Consider the following 23,730-nt stretch of genomic DNA (forward strand, 5'->3'; position numbering starts at 1 on the left):
TTTAAAACATTCACAAAATGTTGAAGAATAAAAGAAATTACAAGAAGTGCGGTGGTGAACTACAAATATGGCCTTTTCAAGCCAAAGTATCCCCGCCTTCCGGAGCTCGATCATGGGACGCGCATACACAGACCCGACTCTTTGGGAACGCGCATACACTAATTTCCACAACTCTGTTACCTCATGAGTAACAAAATAACCACAATTTGTGCTTAAAAAGAGACGAGTCAAATCATAAAACTGCCAGTCTACCTTTCCCTTAGTATTTGATTGTATCCCTCGCTGATCATTAAGTGCCAAGTTTGTCAGTTAACCTCCTAACTGTCCCTTTACATTGTCAAAGTATCCCTAACTTGTTTAAAACCCACTTTACTGTTAAACCCCTTTTGGATCCTGTTAAATGTGCCCAAAAACGCCTAAACAGCATACCCAAAGTAAATTGACTGCTGTTCTTGAACCATTTGGAGTACATGCATGTAAATGGACTCTTTTGAAAGCTGACACTCTGAAGTTATGTTCCTTGTTGCCAGGACCCCTGTCAGTCCTACTGGTGTTGAGTCATAGAAGCTTGAACACAAGGAAAGTGAAATTTTCTATTTCCGCCTAGATTTTGTGTTGAAAACAGAGGCCTAAAGAGGCCTAGAGGTGGTAGGTATTAGCTGGAAGACAGCATTGGACCACAGGTTGAAGCCTTACCCAATTCAGATCAAAAGTCAAACATAATACCACAATATATTCATATTTGACACATGTTTTTATAAGAGTACATCCATGCGTTTTCTAAAAGGGCCTTTTGGAGAGTCCAGAAAACCCTTGTAACCAAGGTCAAATTCTTAGGATAAAAAGGTATAATTGTTATCTCTAATGAAAGGTGGTACTTAGAACTATCATAAATAACAGCTAAATCCCTCATTAGTATTACTGAAACACAAAAACTGAAGCATGTACACATTGGAGTGCTTTATCTGATTCCCAGGATTGGCGCACAAAGAACACTGACATATTGCGCAATCGACTTTTATTTTGAAGGCTCCACAAACCCTGGCATGTGGGGTATCGCCATTTACAGCTAGCGCTAAGCTACAAGGATACCTAGCTCATTTCAGAGCAATTCAAGGCCAGTTAGAAAAAAATCGTGTAGAGGGGGCGGGGGGGGGGGGGGGGGCGGGGGGGGGGCGGGACGCACAGACCTGGTTGGCTTTAGAGGGCTGTCACCGGGGCATGGAAGCTCCTATTGGTTCAACCAAGATGTCTATCAAGAGGTCAGAGTGTAGCGGCCATTTTAAGACTATTCCCGGGTTTCTAGTCCACTCTCATTAGTTTCTATCACGGATTATTTGAAACACTTCGTCAATTTTTTTTTTTGATTTGTGAGAATGAAGCAACAAGATCGTGGCTATGTGTGGATATAATTCATTGTTTGGACAACTACTCGACATGGTTTGATACTTTGGACCCTTGGGAATGTAAGCAGATGAGGTTTTGATGAGTTGTGTGCATACCTGGAACATTCCTAAGTAATCGTAGGTAAGTACATCTTTTTTCTCTGGCATTGTTGAATGAACGGTCACCGGACAAAGACGTTGATTGTACTTTCTGTTGCGAGTTGAGCTTGAATTGGTTTATTTCAATGGAAGCACAAGAATCGTAGCTTTCCAACGATGTATAACATGTGTACTAGTCGAAAAAAAATATGTTTTTTAATTGAGTGCGTTCTCACTGAGGGAGGGGGCGCAGTGTTTCTGGCTCGCCGGCGAGCCAAGGATTGAGAACAGGTTAAAACCCACTTTACTGTTAAAAGTCGGTCTCTCGCATAAAGCCTTTGACCCTAATACATTATGACCGCCCACTTACTGTGCTTGGTCTTAAGGAAGAAAAACCCAAACAACACTTAATACAGTTACAATTCAAACAAAATAAAATCCCAATAAGATCTCTGTTCAAAAGAGAAAACTTTAAACATGCATAGAAAATTACATTTCCTTGTTTGGTTCACCCCTGGTCTGTATCTGTAAAACCATAACTCTCTGTTAACAGATCCTTTACCTCAGATCAAGAGTATATGGTCCGTATTCTCTGTTAACAGATCCTTTACCTCAGATCAAGAATACAGATTCTGTTACATACTTTTTCAATACTTCCCGCGACCAGGGTTCTTGTACGCTATCAGAGTTTCTCAACTCTGACCTAGACAAAGTAAAAATAGCAAGTCAACTAATGACCCAAATTTACTAAACCAAAACTCTAATATTATCGTCCTCCTGTTGAGGCCTAGCAGACTCTGGTCTGCTAGGACCAGGCTCCCAACTGATAGTCACAATAAAGGTTCTTAAATTGTTTACGTTACCAGCATCGCAGAGGGACAGCAGGCGCACCAAGCATAAAGCAGTCCGTGAATGGGGTTTTTTAGAAAAAAGGATCCCCTTACCTTCTTGGTTTTTGCGCGTCACGGGTTCTGCTTTACACTGGTGCCGCCGTGGGTCTCTCCTGGATCTGGTTCTGCAATCCTGCTGCTCGACAACGCCAATTGACGAAGAAAGTGTTTTGTCCGTCTCTTCATAAACGGAGTGACTAAATTCAGTTGAGTTCTGGATTTTAATAAGTATTTATCAATCTGCAGATTGGGAGAGAAAACCAGACCTCTGACAATAAATGACAACACAACACCAGGCTTAGGTCTCAATCAAGTCTCTCTCATTCCTGAAGGCTGGAGGACCATCTTTTATAGGGCACAAGAATGTAAACATAGATAGCGACAGTCAGGCAATAATGACGTTACAACAGTCTCAGAGAAAGAGATTCGCAGCTCTCAACACATGCCCACTCTCCGGCTAGAGAGTTCATAGTTGAAGCTTTCCTTGTAGTCATGACAAGGAACGCTTACCCAGTACTTTCTCCTGATCCCGAACATCTATTAACCCTGACACAGACACAATCTACTCTTATTCATAGCAAGCTTACATGAGAACATACTAACTAGTATCCAATGACTAGTTCTATTGATTAGTGACTAATCTTAGCACACAGGAAATCACAATTTCTTCCACAGCAGGCAGAGCAGGCCAGCTGGATGAAGCCATCCTGGGGTCAGGGCTGAAGAGAAGCTGTCCAGCTAAAGAGGGGTAGTCCATCAAGGGGTCTGTGTTGCTCACAGCATCCTCTGTTGCATCCTGATAGATAGATCTTTATTAGTCATTGTCACAGGTACAACAAAATTCAAGTGCTTCCAGTCAGTGCAACATTCATTGGCCTAAAAATCAATAAAAGGATCAAATTATTAAAGTACTAAAATAAACAACAATAACTAATAAATCAGAATAAATATACCTGAGACAGTACCATAAACAACACACCCATGTCATACATCCACAGTCATCACATAAAACATAACATGAAATTGTGCACATTATTTTTTGGCAGCATTGACAGTGGTTATTGCAGTTGGATAAAAACAGTGTTTTAGTCTGTTTGTCCTTGCCTTGATTGATCTGTACCGTCTGCCTGACGGCAACATTTCAAACAGGGAGTGCCCAGGATGTGAAGTGTCTTTTATGATGTTCTGGGCTCTTTTGAGACAACGGGATCTGTGTAGGTCTCCCAGTGCGGGGAGAGGGCAGCCAACAATCTTTTGAGCGGTGTTGATGACCCTCTGGAGCATTTTCCTCTGAGCCACTGTACAGCTGGGTTACCAAATGCTTATGCAGTATGTGAGTATACTTTCAATGGAGGCTCGGTAAAAGAACACCAGCAGTCTTTGTGTGATGTTACTCCTCAATTCCTGAGTATTCTCAGGAAGGACAGTCTCTGTTGGGCCTTTTTCAGCAGTTCAGAGGTGTCCACACTCCAGGATAGGCTGTCCTGTATGTGGACCCCCAGGAAGCAAAAGTCTGCCACCCTCTCCACACTGATCCGGCTGATGGTCAGTGGTGTGATCTCGGTCTTCTTTCTCCTGTAGTCTATTAAGAGTTACTTTGTCTTTGCAGTGTTAAGGAGAAGGTTGTTGGCCGTGCTCCAATTCGACAGCCGCTCCACTTCTTCTCTGTAGGCGGGCTCATCCCCCCCCAGAGATAAACCCCCTTGTTTGGGAGGATGGTGTTGAATGCAGAGCTGTAATCCACAAAGAGCATTCGCATATAGCTCCCCTGCTGCTCCAGGTGTGACAGCGTGACATGGAGTGCTGCCGCCACTGCGTCTCCTGTGGATCTGTTCGCTCTGTAGGCAAATTGGTGGGGATGAAGGCTTCGGGGCATCCTCTGTTACACTCCGTATTTTTTGTTTAGCAGGCCTCTGCATGACCCTCCAGACCTGTACAAGTGAAGAAAAGATCCATGTCAGTTGAGAAAAATGAAGCTTTTTACATCTACACTTGACATAAACTACAGTTTTGACTGTGAAATGCAATGGCATTACTTGAACTTAAATCCAAATATGTTGAACTGATGGAGACCCGGCCATGCAAAGTCATTTCAAACATTTGGCTCGATTCCAGGCTCTGGCAAGAGTATTTAGCTCTAAACTGGTCAATATACACATCTGACCCAAGACCAACAACTCGCCCTTTGCCTGTTAACAGTGATTCTGACTGTCAGAGACGTTTAAATACGCTAACCGAGTGAAACTAGCCTGGCTAACGTAGGTCGCTTTCTCAGGAAAATGACAAATGAAATAGACTTGTTTTGAAAGATCCTATATACTGGCTATCTTCAGCAGACTCTTGTCTACAAAAAGCAGCCCTCCCTGACGTTTTAGGACTAGAATTTAGTGAATTACTATATTGTTTACACTGCCAGTGAGTGAGTGAGCAAGCCGAGTCTGTCACTGAGGCTAAGTCAAAACAATGTACCCCCGGGACGCAGTCTCACTCCACTTGCAAGTTTTCCACAAATCACTAAAATAATTGGAGCATCTGGCGAAAAGCACAATTCCCACATCTCCTAAAGGCTGCCCTCCTCGACATTTTTGGTGTCGACCGAACAGTGAAATGGTGAACTTATGAACATGACGCGACCAAAACATGGCTGCCGCCTAAGCCTATGCGGTCTCCCTGGCGCATAGGCTTATTACAAAGACTTTCACGAGCCAAATCAAAATTCTGAGCCGACAGGTCTGTGGGGAATCGCTTGTTCTCCTAAAAGCTGCCCTCCTCTACCTTTTTGATGAATTCGCCGAGATGCTAACCTACATGATTCAGTACTGTAATTACACTGAGGGAAAAAGCTAGCTACTTTTCGAGTTCAGTTTTCAGTCACTTCAAACTCACGATCTAAAGGTCTCAAAGTGCTCAAACCTTCACAATAATTTAAGAGTAGTGTACTTTCACGAACCCAATCATTGATTCTAGCTTAAAATGTGTAAAAATAGGACTTACCGAACGTGGCTGCCTCAGACACGGCTTTCAGGTGATTCCAGTTGAAAACAACAATGGCCGCCAAAAAATTATTTATATTCGTAACGGCGAGCTGTGATTGGAAGCGAAATGAGGGTGGGGCTTGGCCAGCAGACCATTTCCAGAAAGGATGTGTGTGCGTCTCGCCAAGCTCGCGCGTGTGTCAAGTAAGTTGACCACTTGTCCCTCTTTGCGCTGTATAGCACAGCATTTCAATATGCGATGTGCGGAACAAGGGGTGAAAATGCTGTGCGACACAACTCAAAGCGGGACGGGTGATTACCCTAATGTCAAGGGGCAGGATGAGTCTGTGAGAATTTGGAGCGCGCACTGTGGAGCAATTCAATTGAATTCAATCATATATTGACATACCAAGGTGAAATTGTTTATGGTACTAGAGATTGATGTCGTCTTGAACCGTATTAGGTTTGAAAAACAATCAGTCAAAATTATATTTAATTTATTAACAAACAAAAAATATTGAGGCAATTTGGACATTTACATAAATACACTTCTTTCAGCCATTTTGTATTGTATTTCTTATTCCATGGCACCCTATGTAAAGACATATATTCTACGCATCTGTAACAAATTCCAAGTCGATTGGATCTATGGTTCATGAGGAGAAGGGTTTTGAAGGTTGTACCAAATTTGGACAGTACAGCAAAATCTATCATGGCGGACCTTATGGGCTCTTGAGGCTTTTTTGTTCCCCATGAGAAATAAGGCATGTATACCAATTTTCAGGCATTTTGGAATAATGGGGCACTGGGGAAATCACGTAGACTTTGGGCGTGTTTTATAGCGCCAACTATGGGCGTACATGGGCCACTAGCCGTCTGGGAGTAATGAGTGACCTGTTGAATCATTTGGCCAAATTGGAAAAAATCGTGTCCAGGACTTTTTGAGCTATTGGGCCATTTAGCGGAGAAATATAATAATAATAATAAGAAGGAGAATATTAACAAAAACAATAGGTTTCCCCCTACCGGAGGGACCCTAATAATACCAACAATTACAATAGTAGCTCACCAAGCTACCATTGTGGTGCCAAGACTTGTAGGCTTACTAGGCTAGCTACTTGACGCATGGTCACCTAGGTTGTTTTTTCTATCAGCTGATCCTGTTACGAACCATTCGATTAGCTAACAAGATGAAACACGAGTTCTGGTTGGTTAGAGAGTTAGGTAGTTGAGACCATTGCCTGATAAAGTTGCTAACTTTGAACTAAGCTACAGAAAAAATTTGCAAGAATTGGATATGACAACAAACAAAAATGTTTTAAGATAATCAAAAACGTTGATTGTATCAAAAATCCAGCTCCTCCATCGATAGGGACAGGTCATTTCAAAAACTAAAGTAGATACCCGGGCTCGGCCCACCACCTATAGGCTTTACCTAGTCATTCAGTAGCTGCCCATGCTGAAAAGCAGCTTTAGCTTAGTCCAATAAGGAAAGGTAAAATGCTAGATGTTTTCTTCAGTTTTCTGTCCTTCACAATAGCAAGATTGAAGTATAAGCCGTTTCTGTCATGTTAGATACGGGTTTCTATTTGAGTTTAGTCAGTAATATTGTTTACATAGTACAAAGGAGAGCATTTTCACACACCAGTGGCGATTTCTTTAAGACTGCAAGGGAAGCTCAGCGTCCCCTAACATTTCAAAAAATGTATGGTCAAATATTTACTTTTGTGTTAACATTTTAAATGCGTTAGAACACGTTCATATCGAAGACGAGTTTGTTCAGAATCAGCTACATATATTAGCAGGTCGACTGACTGATTTCCTTCTCATACATTCCCGTAGCGCCACAGTGCATTTCCCTGTTGAATAGTGATGTGTCGTTTGTGCAGTATTGCCAACTCCTCAGTAAGTAAAGTAGCTATAGACAAGTTTACACGCCAAATCCCAGGGGGTCACATAACTCTACACAAATGCCAATTTCATTTCCGCCGGAAATGGTTTGCACAGCGTCTGCCGGTGTAAACACAGCGATGTCGATGCTAGCTTGGATCACGGTTCTACTACTTTGACATAATTGTCGTTTGACATTCACTACTGGATAAGTTGCCAACATTGTTGCATGTACTTGTGGATAACTTTGTCGCCATACTTTTATGTACATTTTAGAGAAGATTAATAGTTATAAAGCTTTTGCCAGTACATCATTTTGGAGCTTTTAACATGGAACAAAGGCAATGTCAGAAGATGACTTTAGTCTGTGATTCATTAGAACATTTGTTGTCTAGCTCTTCAATCTCTCAGCAAAATATTGGCTAATTATTTAGCTAAACGATACCACACGAATCAGACAGAAGTTGTTCTATAAATACCCCAACATTAAACATTTATAGTCGGTTGACTGATCGCGTTGCTGTACCCAGTCAAAGGAATAAACACACAGGAGCTTCGTGAACATTCAATGGTCTTGCTAGTTATCCTGGCAAAGCATTTAGCATAATGTTCTTTAATTATTGCCAAGACACGGTCCAAGTAGGCATACATAAAATTGAAAGCTAATTTGTTTGGAATTTCTAGGCTATACTTGATGTTACATGTTGATGTTCAGCCTATTCAATTTAACAACTTCACAAGGACAAGACAGGCAGTACACTGTTATCCTTATTTATGTGGCTTGTCACTGCCTGAAGTGCCTACGTATCTATCTATTCTTCCTATGAACCGGGTTATGACTGCTTTAAACAAGAACCGGTTGGCTACACACCTCATGCCGGGCTGTTACAGATGTGTGTATTGGCACTTTGAAAGGTTTGAATTATTATATCCACATATTGTTACGCCTACTCGGAGATCCGGGCCTTGACGCTCCCTCTCTCCTGAATATTAGGGATGCGTATTGACGCGCACCTGTGTACCCGTTTGTCCTCGGCTGTAGCCAATTATGTTTATGTATTTAAGGAGTGAGTTTCTGTTTGTCATTTGTCGGTTATTGTCACGTTTTATGTTCAGAGAGCATGTTCGTCTTCTCTTGAGAGCTCTGCTGGATGCGAGCGTACATTTTTGTTGTTCTGCATGACGAATAGGCTACCTGAGTTAATTGCTGTTCCATTAAACTACAACCTCCTGCATCATACATCTCCTGTTTTTTTCGTTCGACTCAACTACACGGAGACAGAATAACCGACCTACACGAGGAGGAAAGAATGGAAAACTAGCAAGAAACATGGAAAGCAACCGTGACTGAGAATCGGATTCTCTTGGAACGCCATCATCAGCAGTTAATGGACCTACATACAACCTGTATGGTTGTGGGTCGTCTCCGACGTTTGGACACATCGCCTCCAAGATTTAAGTCCGCAGAAGTAGGCCGCCCTGAGATACCATCGTCCGAGAGAGGTGTCCCTTCTGGGTTACAGTTGTCCTTACCAGAGAGATACGACGGTCATCCCGAGAAATGTCGAGGTTTTCTACTCCAGTGCGAACTGTATTTCGCGCATCGGACCGGTGACATTGTGGGACGTGAGAAAGTAGCGGCTATCGTTTCTGTACTGACTGGCAGAGCATTGGAGTGGGCTACTGCGTTGTGGGACAGATCAGTACCTGAGATGTAGTCCTATGAGGATTTCCGAGACCTCTTTCGAACCGTTTTTGACCATCCCGGCAGAATATGCTCTAGATTTCAGAACCCTGGCTTCAGTCTGTGGATGGAACAACGAAGCCCTGGTTACCCTGTTTCGGAAGGGTCTCCGAGAGGACCTGCAAACCGAACTGGCCTGCCGAGATGAGGAGGCCTCCCTGGACCAGCTCATACACATGGCAGTCCGGTAAGACGGTCTGATAAGGACGCGAAAAAGGAGCATGCAGGAGTCCAGTGTCTCTACCGACTGCTCCAGTCCATGAGGAAGCAATAGAGACGGGAACCACGCGCCTTCACCCAGCGGAACGTCAGCGACGCCTGCTTCTAAACCTTTGTCTGTACTGTGGAGAGGAGGGTCATCGGGCAGCTGGGTGTCCACATGCCCAAGCAAGTACCCGAGGAAGAAGACGAGCTCCTCCTACGCCGGCTCAGGTAGGAGTCACTACTACCAGTTGTTCTTTGCCTAAGCTTGTAGTGTTGGTGGATTTGGTTTTCTGCGATTACCCAGCAGTGCTCCCAGTACCTGCGCTAATCGATTCGGGAGCGGCTGGTGATTTCATCGATGAACGGTGGATCGAGAGGCTGCATGTACCCACCGTTGCATTAGAGACTCCCATACCTGTACAGGCGATAGACGGTCGTCGTCCTATAGGCAAGGGTTCAATCACGCACAGGACGTTCCCAATTACGATCCACGATCTAATCACAGGGAAACAAGGAGTCTTACAGGCTCCAGTGTATGCAGTGGTACTGGGAATGCCATGGCTGACCACACACGATCCGGACATTTCTTGGAAAGAAAAAAGCATTGTAGGATGGTCGCCTATCTGCCAGGAGAGGTGTTCAGTTCTTACCATGGGTTCTACGACGATAGAGAGCCCTGAGGGAGCAGGTTCAGCTCTCCTGCCAGTACCAGCTGAGTATCATGATCTGTATTTTCTAAGGAAAAGGCCACAAGGCTTCCCCCACATCGGTCCTGGGATTGTGCCATTGATTTGAAACCAGGTGCTGCTTTGCCCTGGAGCCACATCCATCCATTGTCGTATGCGGAGACAGAGCCCATGAAAGTATACATACAGGAGGCCTTGAAACAACTTCGAGTTTCTTCTTTGTTAAGAAGAAAGATGGGGGACTCCGTCCTTGCATCGACTACCGAGCTCTGAACCAGATCACCACTACATACATGTACCCTCTGCCTCTCATACACACCACAGTGGAGATGTTTACTGGTGCTCAATATTTCACAAAGCTAGACCCACGAAGTGCCTACAACCTAGTGCGCATAAGAGAGGTAGACGAATGGAAGACCGCTTTCAGCACCACCTCCGGTCATTATGAATACCTAGTCATGCCTTACGGCTTACGGCATGCCTTACGGCTAGTCATGCCTTATCTTTCATAAACGAGATATTCAGAGACATGCTTAATCGGTGTGTGCTTGTTTATATTGACGACATCTTGATATTTTCTTTGTCGTACGCCCAGCATGTGCAGCAGGTCAGAGAGGTCCTATGACGGTTACTCAGGCATCGACTCTATGCTAAGGCGGAGAAATGCAATTTCCATCAGCGTACTGTGTCCTTTCTGGGATACCAAATATCCACGAGTGGGATCGAAATGCTTACCGAAAATGTAGAGGCAGTGAAGGCCATGGATGACTCCCACCTCCATAAAAGCCTTGCAACAGTTCCTAGGGTTTGCAAACTACTACAGGCGTTTTATCAGGGGTTTCAGCACCATAGCAGCTCCCCTCACCGCACTTCTCCGCGGAGACCGTAAACGGCTGGATTGGACGGAGGCGGCGGGGAGGGCGTTTGGCAGGTTGAAGGACAGGTTTACCACGGCACCAATCCTAAAGCATCCAGACCCTGACTTACCTTTCAGAGTGGAGGTGGATGCATCGGAGGTGGGAATCGGTGCAGATCTCTCACAGCGACAGGGAGACCCACCCAGACTACATCCCTGTGCCTTTTTCTCGAAGAAACTAACTCCGGCTGAAAGGAATTATCATGTGGGAGACAGGGAATTGCTGGCGGTCAAAGAGGCTTTGGAGACCTGACGACATTGGCTAGAGGGATCTAAACACCCTTTTCTGGTTCTCACAGATCACAGACACCTGGAATATCTCACCACTGCAAAACGATTCAACCCAAGACAGGCCAGATGGGCTCTTTTTTTGGTGCGATTCGATTTTGTTTTGTCTTACAGACCAGGCACAAAGAATACGAAAGCGGATGCTCTCTCTCGTATGTATGAGGCCGAGGTTGAGGCTACTGCATGGACCGGTCAGGAGAGTGGGCAGACGTCATCCCCTGGGCAGGGTATGCCCAGAATTCCTTACGTCATGCCTCTACGGGATGGACGTCTTTTCAATGTGTCCTGGGCCACCAACCTGCTTTTGGCTCCCTGGCATCCTAGCCAGACCAGTATACCAGCAGTAGACGATTGGTTTAGACGGGCGGAGACTGTCTGGAATGCTGCGCATGTTTGCCTACAACGAGCGGTCCGTCGTTGGCTGCAGAACTACAAACTTTGCCATAGCCTACTTTGTCGGTGTTATTAGTCAAAATGGAAAAGAAATCTGTGGTATTGCAGCATTTCAATAAAGTACATTTACAAAGTACTGGGTGACTCGAAAAACGTTGAATGCAAACGCTGCCAACAACGGTTTATTTTTCATAGTTCGATGTCGAATATGATTTAACCTGAAAAACGTAAGTTGGCCTATCCCTACTTCGCTCATGCTAACGCGCTGAGTTAAAAAATGAATATGCCTATTATAAGAATCACATCCAAATCGAATGACATTATCTTCTCCGGCCAAAACAAATCAAATCAAATGTATTTGTATAGCCCTTTTTACACGCAAGCATGTCACAGAGGGCTTCACATACGCCCATAGAACTGCCCCTCAACCAACCTAAACCCTCAAGGAAGACAAGGAAAAACTCCCAACGGGAGAAAAAATGGAATAAACCTTGGGAGGAGCAATTCAGAGAGGGATCCCCTCCTCCAGAGACGGTTGGCAAGAGAGAGGAGCAGAACACAAGCTAAACATAGTCATACAGTGTCAATGGGTTTTGAAACACCAAAAATCCATTGTTCGGCTTTATAGACGTTGGATGGGACCTGGAAACTCGCTGTTGGCCGTCATGGAGGCAACAAAATCTTTCTCTGCTGCGCCGTTCCCGACTTAGCTACTATGCAAGTTTGCATGCTGCAAGTTTTCAGGCAGTGATAAGCGCGCTCTGATGAATGCATGTTTAACAAACAATATTTTTTATTTGTAGGACATTGTAAGAGATACTAAATACCATCAGCATTCGGTTACAACAGGACTGGTGATATGAGTCTTATTATTAGTAAGCTATTAGCGTCTGAAATTGCAATGTCCAGCAGCCATTGAGTCAGATCGCAACATTTTTTGTACGTTTTGTTTTATTTTTGTGAGAAAAAATCTGTACTTTCACGTTAGAGTCTCCAATACACCAGCAAGTCTCCAACAACACCGGAAAAAGTTGCTAGATTTGTCGCTAGTCGCTTTTGACAATAAAAGTCGCCAGGAGGGCTTGGAAAGTCGCCAGACAAAGTCGCTAAGTTGGCAACACTGTTTGTGAACGATTCCTACATTTAGAACAAATCCTTACAAGGACTCGGGAGTAACGAGTCCTCTCAAAGAGTGATTTGGTCATTTTCTTGTGATCGCGCATCGGGACTGTTGCGCTCGGCCAAGTAAACAGAAACGATTCATTCATTTCCCGACCATGTCTTTCTACGAGTCTTTGGATCCTTTTTTCATGTGATCCGCATTGTATTTTTAGTAGAGGAAACAGTTTCCTCATTCCCTTTCGCGTGGCCGCTGTTTTAGTAAGATGTGAATGATATTCGCTCAAGTCATCATTTGACTGGTTTTGTTATTTTCACTTTACATTTACACTTACAGTTAGTGCTGTGTAATTGTTTGCCGTGCCAATTAAATGCTATTACAATGCCTAGCGAAAGTATTGGCCCCCCTTGAACTTTTTGACCTTTTGCCACATTTCAGGCTTCAAAACAAAGATATACATTTTTTTTTTTATCAACAAGTGGGACACAATCATGAAGTGGAACGAAATTTATTGGATATTTCAAACTTTTTTAACAAATCAAAAACTGAAAAATTGGGCGTGCAAAAGTATTTGGCCCCCTTAACTTAATACTTTGTAGCACCACCTTTTGCTGCGATTACAGCTTTAAGTCGCTTGGGTTATGTCTATCTGTTGTGCACATCGAGAGGTTGGATGGAGAGCGTTTGTGAACAGCAGTTTACAGTTCTTTCCACAGATTCTCGATTGGATTCAGGTCTGGACTTTGACTTGGCCATTCTAACACCTGGATATGTTTATTTATGAACCATTCCATGGTAGATTTTGCTTTATGTTTTGGATACGCCAAACATAATGTTTTGCATTGTTGCCAAAAAGTTCGATTTTGGATTCATCTGACCAGAGCACCTTCTTCCACATGTTTGGTGTGTCTCCCAGGTGGCAACGCTAATTCAAGCTAGACCTCAATAAGCTTAGACTCTGCAGCCCAGATCAGGCGATCGTCGAAAAGAGGAGTTATGTCGCAAAAAGCAAAGCGTAAAGCAGCAGAAAGGTGTTGTTTCAGCAGCGTAAATTGATTTTTTGAGGGTTTTTTTTGTCCCCAAAAAGGGCAATGTCGCCGCAATTAACATGGCAAGGGAGATCAACTTGTCAAACCATTACGACCGACCTGTCCTCGTTTCTTGGCTCGCCGGCGAGCCAGAAACGCTGCGCCCCCTCCCTCAGTGAGAACGCACTCAATTTAAAAAAAAAATCTTTTTCGACTAGTACACATGTTATACATCGTTGGAAAGCTACGATTCTTGTGTTTCCATTGAAATAAACCAATTCAAGCTCAACTCGCAACAGAAAGTACAATCAACGTCTTTGTCCGGTGACCGTTCATTCAACAATGCCAGAGAAAAAAGTTGTACTTACCTACGATTACTTAGGAATGTTCCAGGTATGCACACAACTCATCAAAACCTCATCTGCTTACATTCCCAAGGGTCCAAAGTATCAAACCATGTCGAGTAGTTGTCCAAACAATGAATTATATCCACACATAGCCACGATCTTGTTGCTTCATTCTCACAAATCCCCCCCCAAAATTGACGACGTGTTTCAAATAATCCCTCATAGCAACTCATGTGAGTGGACTAGAAAGCCGAGGCTAGTCTTAAAATGGCCGCTACACTCTGACCTCTTGATAGACACCTTGGTTGAACCAATAGGAGCTTCCATGCCCCGGCGACAGCCCTCTAAAGCCAACCAGGTCTGTGCTTTTAGATCAGAAGGTGACCCAAACTGCACACTTTGTTTGGCAGAACAGTTATTTTAAATTGCTCAGCATGACTAGCATTATTATATCACAAGTAGGCTATTTCCAATTAACATAGTCTACCTCCACAGATCCAGAGGGGGCTTGGACAGTGATAGACTAACTTTGGGAAAGCATGCCCTACTGGGAACATTAGGGGAGACTGTTGGGCACAGCATCTAATTGTCTTCTTTGGAAAGGGCAACATGTGGGACACTGTCATGTAGGGGCAGCATAAAGGGCACTTCATAACAGCACCCTTTTCCATTGGAAGTAAGGGCATGGGAACAGTCCAATTTAGGCCATTATAAGGGCACCATATAGGGTACTGCATCACATTTTCTATACTATAAAGGAACTCATTAAGACATGTTTTTACATTTATAGAGGGCACACTGTCATTTATTGTGTGGGGCATCCTGCAGGCACTCAAGCATATTTCACAATGTGAATGGCAGACAGTAGGGCACTTGGTCTAATTTTTGCCACTCTGGGCATTTTAGAAACACTTTCAACCATGGGGGCACCAGGCAGTCACCCCCTGAGTCTTCCAATGGGCCTGGAAACACCCATGGGGACAGTATATTACACCTATAATATTCGGGAAGCCAGAGGAGAGGTAATATAGAGGCTTGTCAACATATAGGCTACTTTAAACAATTAAAATACTTTATACAATTGAATAAAAAGTATCCTTGATTCTTTGTGTTTCACGATAACCTGAAAAACTGATGATAATATTCAGGTACTGCTTGGAGCAAAGTATACCCTTCACATTTCCTGGCATAGTTCAAGAACGTCCCACATGCAAAGACATAGACAGATGCAGACAGACTGAACAGTGTCAAGGCTTGGCTGCAGTGGGTTTGCTTCCTTGTGTGATTCCAGCAGACTACATAGTCTAGGCCTACCTACATAGACTGCAGTCTACTACCCTCCTTTCTACTATTATAGTCTACTCTCCTTTCTATTACTTTCTACAAAGGATGGTAGGCTGCTCTTATGTGTTCATTGCCATCCTTAAGAGTTGCTAAAGTGTTATTGCACAGTATATATATATATATATATATATATATATATATATAATTAATGTTTTATTTTATTTAAGAATGACAATTAAATCTATCTAGATAAACCATGCTGGGCATGCTGAACCTATACTTCTTCCACAGATACTGGTCAGGGAAGCATTACTTCTGTCTCTGAAGACCCTTGGGGCTGGTGGGATAAACGCTCTTTGTCTAATCTGAGCACCTTCATCCACCATAGGCTTGTCAAAGAACGGATACGCCATAATTGATTGTAACTTGTCTTGAGGCTCTGCTTAGTTTCTAAGGCATTATTTTATGTCAATTAACCAATGGCTTTTGAAAACAGATAAAGTGACATTATTTCTTAACTTGTTATTTTATATTATTTTATTTTTTGGAGATGAAGTAGACCTAAACACGAGAATCATTCATGTCTGCACTTCAAAAAGTCTGAATTTACGTTCCCGAACACGGACTAAAGTGCTTTGCGCGCAGGAATTTACTCGACGGAACTGTCTTTTGAGATTCTGTTTCCGCCTGTTTGAAATTATTTGCAACACATTTTAGTTTGGCTTGACTTTTAGCCTGACACGGATCAGGCTAGTCCCGATCCTTGGTTACGTAGCTCGAACTAGAATAATCCACCTTAATGGAACGGAACTCTCGCTATAGTAAGTGTGACTTGGCGAAATAAGTCTCGCTTTCCCTTAATCGACGTTGATGGAACACCCCCCTGGGGTCTCATTTATAAAGCTTGCTTACGCACAAAACGGGGTTGAAAATGTGTGTACGCCACTTTCCACACAAAGGTTATGATTTATAAAAAACAAACTTGACGGGAGAATGTGCGGTCCTCCACGCAAACTCTGACCCTCCCGTAGGCCTACGCACATTTTGAAAATGACGCAGATGACCGTACTGTAGTCAGACTGCAGAAATTGAATGTGGAAGAACATTAGTCTACTCGTAATATTTGTATATTTTGTTTTCCTCACACACGTTTTTTTCATTCAATTTCATGATTATCATGAAGATTACATACAGCAGTGTTATTTGCGCTTGTACTGAGTGATTCTTGTTCCATAAACACCTTGTACAATCCAACTCAAATTTTAAATAAAAATTCAGCGCTTCCTCACCATCAGATTGTCCACTATGGGAGTTCAGGAGGGGGAGATTCCCTGACTGCATGGAATACAAGATAACATCACATATCCTACCTTTACTAAACTGCAGAACACAGTGTATAACTAAATATATGTATTTAATACTGTGCAAATATCCTCATATGTCAAAAACTGGAAATACAGTCGTTAAGCTCCCGTGCAATCGCTACACTCTACGTCCTCGTTATCAGTCCAGACTTTAATAGATTACTGTTCATAACAAAACGCTTTTGTTTTCAAATTGTATCTCGACTCGCAGTATCACTGCCACAGTTGACGCCACTCGCACAGTTTTTTTTTTAAATTGGTGATCTACCGGCCACCACATTTTTGGAGTTTTCGGGCTCCACCAATAGGTTAACAGTGTCTGAGAAGTTGTCATGCGCTACGATTCACCATAAAGAACAATCGTATGCCAGGATCATGATGAGATACTAGATTAGCATTCATGAGGTGCTTTGCATTGACTATTTATGGTTAAAAATGGGCGTGTTCAGGGCGGGGTACAATGCTGATTCAGGTACGCACACTTGTGGGGAATCTGTGATTTATAACGGGAACATTGCGTACAGGTGTGCATACGCTCGGTTTTATGAATCAGAATTTTAGTGTGCGTACGCCATATTAGGCTTTTGGGCGTACGTACACTTTTAGTAAGAATCCTACGCACAGTTTTATAAATGAGACCCCAGAATTGTGCAGTATACGACTGATTGTTGTCCTATGGATAGTCTCTCACCTCAGCTGTTAGATCTCTGCAGTTCATCCAGAGTGATCATGGGCCTCTTGGCTGCATCTCTGATCAGTCTTCTCCTTGTATGAGCTGAAAGTTTGGAGGGACGCCCGGGTCTTCGTAGATTTGCAGTGGTCTGATACAACTTCCATTTCAATATTATCACTTGCACAGTGCTCCTTGGGATGTTTGAAGCTTGGGAAATCTTTTTTTATCCAAATCCGGCTTTAAACTTCTCCACAACACTATCTCCGACCTGCCTGGTGTTTTCCTTGTTCTTCATGATGCTCTCTGCGCTTTAAACGGACCTCCGAGACTATCACACAGCAGATGCATTTATACGGAGACTTGATTACACAGAGGTGGATTCTATTTATCATCATTAGTCATTTAGGTCAACATTAGATCATTCAGAGATCCTCACTGAACTTCTGGAGAGTGTTTGCTGCACTGAAAGTAAAGGGGCCAAATACTTTTGCACGCCCAATTCTTCAGTTTTTGATTTGTTAAAAAGTTTGAAATATCCAATACATTTCGTTCCACTTCATGATTGTGTCCCACTTGTTGTTGATTTTTTCAACAAAAAAAAGTGTTTTATATCTTTGTTTGAAGCCTGAAATGTGGCGAAATATGAATATGATACGTGTTTGCAATGGACGGATAGCCCCCCCGTTGAAATGAACAAATTATTTGAAAAAAGATTCATTCATTTTACTGAATGAGATTCAAAGAACCGAGTCAGTAAAATGATCCGAACTTCCCATCACTACTGTTGAAGCTCAGCTTCCATGGACTTCAATGGGGCTGCTTTGAACAGTTTTTTTCAGGGCTTCAAAACTATACAGTCATTGGATAAATGCTGCGATTATGTCCCGCCCTGGACACTCAGTGTCTCTGGGGGTGAATGGAGTAGTGGGCTGGCCTGGACGCTGGGCTTCCGCGTGATGAATGGAGGGTCTGTCGCAAGACTGCATCTCCTTTTGATTGACAGTGATTTTGTACTATAAAAAGTCATCGAAGCTATTCAAGCTCAGTTTCCCCTAACATTTCAAAATATTAACGGTCAAATATTTACGATTGTGTAAACATATTAAATGCGTTAGAACACGTTCATATCAAAGACGAGTTCGTTCAGAATCAGCTACATATATTAGCAGGTCGACTGACTGATCTCCTTCTCATACATTCCCGTTGCGCCACAGTGCATTTCCCTGTGGAAGTTCAGCTTCCATGGACTTCAGTGGGGCTGCTATGAACAGTTTTTTTCAGTGCTTCGAAACTATACGGCCATTGGATAAATGCTGCGATTATGTCCCGCCCTGGACGCTCAGCGTCTCTGGGGTGAATGGAGGAGTGGGCTGGCCTGGACGCTGGGCTTCCACGTGATGATTGGAGGGTCTGTTGAAAGACTGCATCTCCTTTTCATTGACAGCGATTTTATACTATAAAAAGTCACCAAAGCTATTCAACCTCAGTCCCATTGCGGAAAACCATCGTTATTAATATTAAATAAACCGCATAGGCATTACGTGTCTGTGTTACCTCCTCTGCTCGTGTCAGCTGTAGGCTACTTCGTTGTGCTCTTAAGGGTGTTCAACTTTTAGATGCTTGTCATGTTTGTGGTATTGCCACAATGGTGTATTGTTGTTTGACAAATGTCACATGAAGCTTCATTGTTGTTAACTGGAGTGAAATAACTCCAGATTATGCTTCTTTTTCTTTCAGACGTGACCGCAGCAATGCACTCGAATCTGCAATGAGTGTGCTTTCTCTCAGTGAGATTGACGGTCCGTGTCCACTACAGCGGAGTGGGCGGCGAGTGGGCGTCAGATTCCAATTCATTTTCAATGAAACCGGGCTTTGACGCTCGAGTAGGGCTTTGTGGGAGCGTACGCGAGTGTCAACGCCCGGTTTCATTGGAAATGAATTGGAAACCGACGCTCCGCGCCGCTCCGCTACGCTGTAGTGGACACTCAGCTTCAGAAAGCGCAGGGCGCTGCTGCTGATGAATTTATGATAAGCACAGACACAGCGGAAGAAAAAAATAGTTCCCATTGACTTCTGTGGTTAAAGTAAATTTATATACTATATGGCCAACTACTATTATAAAAATATTCTAAAATCACTTGTTTAAAAGAAATCCCAGGTATAATCGTTATTTCAAATTGAGAATCGATCCTTTTGATACAATGCCAGTATGGAAAATATTGATACTTCAGGGTCGATCCGCCTATCCGTAGTTGAAAGACAAATTGCGACCACCTATTTCTTTGTATTTGCTTGGCGACATTGCTGCCAATTTTTTTTATCATACATTTCATACAATTATACCCCACATTAGGCCTAGTTGTTGCAGTTTAACTTAATTCCCACATTCCCTTCAAGTTTAATATTGTTAATATTGTTTTGTTAGATTATTCCTTCACTTATTTATACAGTAGACTAGGCTAGTGTCGAATGGGTGAACTAGCCAGTGAACTAGCAAATACATGGAAAATGTATATGATGTAAGCCGAAAATGAGCTTCCCTCATTTGAAAGACCAGCAGCCGCCACTGTCACACACACACACCTCTGCGTACACACTACTAACACCTCCTACAGGTGTTGACCAATGATCATGCTTGGCCACACACACACTCTGGCACATAGCCATAGACAGATGGTGTCACACATACATTCAAACATAAATGTTAGATTGGTGCTCCACAGAGGTGCTCCACTGATATCTCCCAGAAAGAGAGAGATAAAGAATTGAAAGATTGAAAGAAAAACATTGAGAAAGAGAAAGGTATCTATCAGCTTTCGACCCTTAGACGAATAACATTAACTATGATTGTGAGCCTTCCTACCAAAGACCTCCATTGCAGACGACCATAAATAGTTAATAAGTAGAGGGGAAATTAATCTCACTAGAATTAAGTCAGGTAGACCCAAATGCAAGATTCCCTGATTGACAATAAAGTTGTATCGAATGGATTTGCACAGAGAGACACAGAGATTCCCGATTTGCTACATGCTGTCATAACAAATGCTCATATAATATTCATGTTCTTCTTCACAATCTTCTGATTGTGGTTCCAGGTTCTACGCTGCAGAGATTGCAGTGGGCCTGTTCTTTCTGCACAGGAAAGGAGTCATCTACAGGTGGGTCCTGCTTATGTCAAGTGAATTATTAGGCACTAACCAGAGTGGCCTGCCGCTGCTGACTGTTTGTCAACACAGGAAAGAAACTCAGCACGCCAGCACCCTGCTGGGTCTTTTTAAAGAATGCAAATGCTCTTTGTGTTGTGGAAAAGACTGAAAAGTTTGTGTGAATATTGTGGTGATAGAGAGAAAATTAAACCAAGCTTGGAGTTGTCAAGGCAGAAGAGAGTGTAAATGCAGATATTGGAGATACAATGGATACAATACACATCCAGCACAGAGGGAGGAAGAGAAGCAAAGGAGTGGAGCAGAGAGAGAGATAATCCAGGGAGAGGAGCAGAGAGGAAGAGAGATGGCCTGAGAAGAAGTGATGTACACATATCAGAATCCTTCCTGAAGGGTCTGTTTTCAGTTGCCGTTCCCTGACAAGATATATTTTCCACCTTTCACGAAAGCAAAGAAAATGAAAAAAGAATCTTAAAAAAAATAGGAAATATGTTGTAGAGGCTGAGGTCATTCCCTTCTTCTCAGTCGGCTCTGGCAAAAAAATATCCCCCTCAATTCAGACGGAGGGGAGAGGAGGATGAAGGAACGATAAACAAACACTTTGAACGTAGAGAGTAGAACATGCTAGAAGGAGGAGAGAGATGCGGAGTGAGAACCGAGGGGGCTGAGAGAGAAAGGAGGATCGTGGGGAAATTACTGATTTGAGGCCAAGGAGGTAAAGTTTTTCTGTGTGTTGCCAATGTGTGTTAAGGATAGATACATATGAAAGTGCGTCATTTCATGAGGTAGAACTGAATGCCGAATGACTAATGTTTTTGTCCTCCCTTTGATTGCTTGTGTATGAATTTGTCCAAATCAAACTCTTCCAAAAGCACACTAGGAATCTACATTCAAATACTGTATGTACACATTTAGAGCTACAAGAAACAAATGCACACACACACACAGAACACTTCTAAACTCTTCCTGAAGCCTTTCTCTCTTCTGTTGGACCATAGGGATCTGAAGCTGGACAACGTGATGCTGGACTCCGAAGGCCACATCAAGATAGCAGACTTTGGCATGTGTAAGGAGAACATGTATGAAGGCTTGACCACTTGCACCTTCTGTGGTACCCCTGACTACATCGCCCCAGAGGTAAGGACTACTGACTAGAGGGCTTGGTGTAATGACGTCTGCATTATGTTTTCTTTTTTTCATATATATATTACAGGGTTTCCCACAGCACTTTTCAGTTAAGGCGGCCGCCGAAGCAACACACGTCTGCCACCTTAACTACGTTGTAAAAAAATATATTTTTTTATATCGATATCCACTGTTTTCTCCTTTCCATTCCAAACCGTGACCAACACCAGTCTCCCTTCTCTGCAGAACATATTGGTCTATCTCCCCCGATCAGCAACCTTCTGATTACTAGCCCGACTCCCTCACCGCTCAGCCATCAGACTCTCTCTTTCTTTTTCATATTTCAGACCCAGATTAAGAAATCAACAAATGCTGTATCAATTGTTATGGGTAAATAAAGTATGCTATTGCCTAGTGCTAGATGTAGGTAAAAAGCTTGCTTATCTAGCTAGCTATAATCCTAATGTTTGCAGAAGGATCTTTGTGACTTCATGCTATTATAGTCAGAGAATGTCTCATAAGGGTGCTTTGGCCACTGAAGGGAAAACTTGGGCAACTCTGACTTACTTTCCTCTTCCTCGAAAAAAACCTCCATCTCGTCTGTGGAGCAGTCATGCCTGGGGTGGTACTACCAATTGCAGTGCTATCTGCAAGCGCGATGCGTCGATCAAAGACTATGGGAATTGAATCTGCGTGCATGATGCCGTTTGTTTAGAAAACGTGGAGTGGAATTCTATTGCTATGGGTATTCTCCCTACTGATAAAGTGGAACGGATTTGATTGTGAAGCAATGGAAAGAAAGCTGGACTAGTAGACCAGTCATGCACTAATATTTTGATCGCAAAAGTGGGGGGGTCCAAACAACTTTTTTTTTAAGTGACTCCCCCAAGTTACATTGCGGCGACGCCCATGCTTGAGGTTCAAAGCTAAAAAGTGTGTGAGATTTCATTGATTGGTGCGTGTTTTATGTGTGTGTCTGCATTTGTGTGAGTGATTTTACAGTGTTTCCCAAACATAGGCTGTTTATCAATCCGAAGAACGCTGAGAACGCAAGTACATTCTTTTGAAGAACGTTCTTGCAAGTGTCCTTGCGAGAATGGTCTTACTCCGCAAGGACTTCTGGGAAATCAAACCGTTCTCGCTGGTCAAGTGACCATCCGATGCATCCTCGATAAAAGGGGCGGATCAGGAAAATTTCCGGATATTTTTGGCGTTCTTGGTGACTTGTGTTATTTGGATTGGAACCGTACTTGGGCAATGAAAGATGACGTCAAACGAGTTCGCAAGAACAAAAGAATGGACAAAAAACGTGGATTGATAAACAGCCATAGACATATTTGTGGCGGTGCCGCACAGAATCAACACCTGCCGCTACATATTGTGTTTTGTTAAAAAACGTTTTTAACACTACTTAGGTTAAAACACGCAGCATACTTGTTCAGCTGCATTTCCTTTCCCTGCTCTCCCTCCGTTTCTTTGTCACTTACGCGTCTTTCTCACATACATACAGTCACAACGTCAGCACACGTTAGCAACGATGCATACATATGCCGTTCTAGTAAGACAGACAGCTATATCAGCAAGCCTTTGGCATTAGTGCCGTAGCTAGATATCTAGGAAAGTTCAGGCTACTTTTCGCTAGGTACATACGAACATGTCTTCGAAGGTTCCCCTTCGTTCTTTTGGTGAGAAGTCTCAGGAGCAGTGACGTGCGGTCAGGGGAGGCAAGGGAGACAGTGTCTTCCCTGTGTTATCGTGAAATGTAAAAAATGAATAATATAACATAATAATATTTGTCTATTGATCTGTGATATAAATATAATTATTGGATGATTCCAATGATTTTTATAGCCAATATAGCTAAATTTGTGTATTTTCCTGTTCAAATACGGGAAAAGAAGCGGAAGGAGGCAGCGACTAGCTGTGCCCAATAGCAGAGCCTGTTTAAGGAGAGCCTTGCCACTCCCTATTAAACCCCATTGTACCGAATTTGGCTGCAGTTCCACCAGAGTTCCACTGGGGGTGATCGCAAGCGAGTGCATGTTGAATGGGAGTCTATGGAGCTAAACGGCTAAATTTGTCTCTTTCGCCTGATTGTCGTTGAAAAATCTCCGATTTGATTGTAGTTTGTGCATGTTCAACATGGATTATAGGT

General features: G+C 43.0%; 1 protein-coding gene across 2 annotated transcripts in view; it reads left to right on the forward strand.

Annotated features, from left to right (window-relative positions):
• Window positions 1-23,730, forward strand: part of prkcab (protein kinase C, alpha, b) — a 360,544-nt gene that overhangs the window by 308,926 nt on the left and 27,888 nt on the right. For both annotated transcript variants that reach the window (XM_084677572.1, XM_084677573.1), the window contains 2 exons: window positions 20,382-20,444; window positions 21,449-21,587. In XM_084677572.1, the coding sequence (XP_084533698.1) occupies window positions 20,382-20,444; window positions 21,449-21,587 (202 nt within the window). The remainder of the gene's footprint in view (window positions 1-20,381; window positions 20,445-21,448; window positions 21,588-23,730) is intronic.

This window comes from Hypomesus nipponensis, chromosome 17, assembly GCF_054491055.1.
Source record: "Hypomesus nipponensis isolate SF chromosome 17, ASM5449105v1, whole genome shotgun sequence".
NCBI classification, from domain to species: domain Eukaryota; kingdom Metazoa; phylum Chordata; class Actinopteri; order Osmeriformes; family Osmeridae; genus Hypomesus; species Hypomesus nipponensis.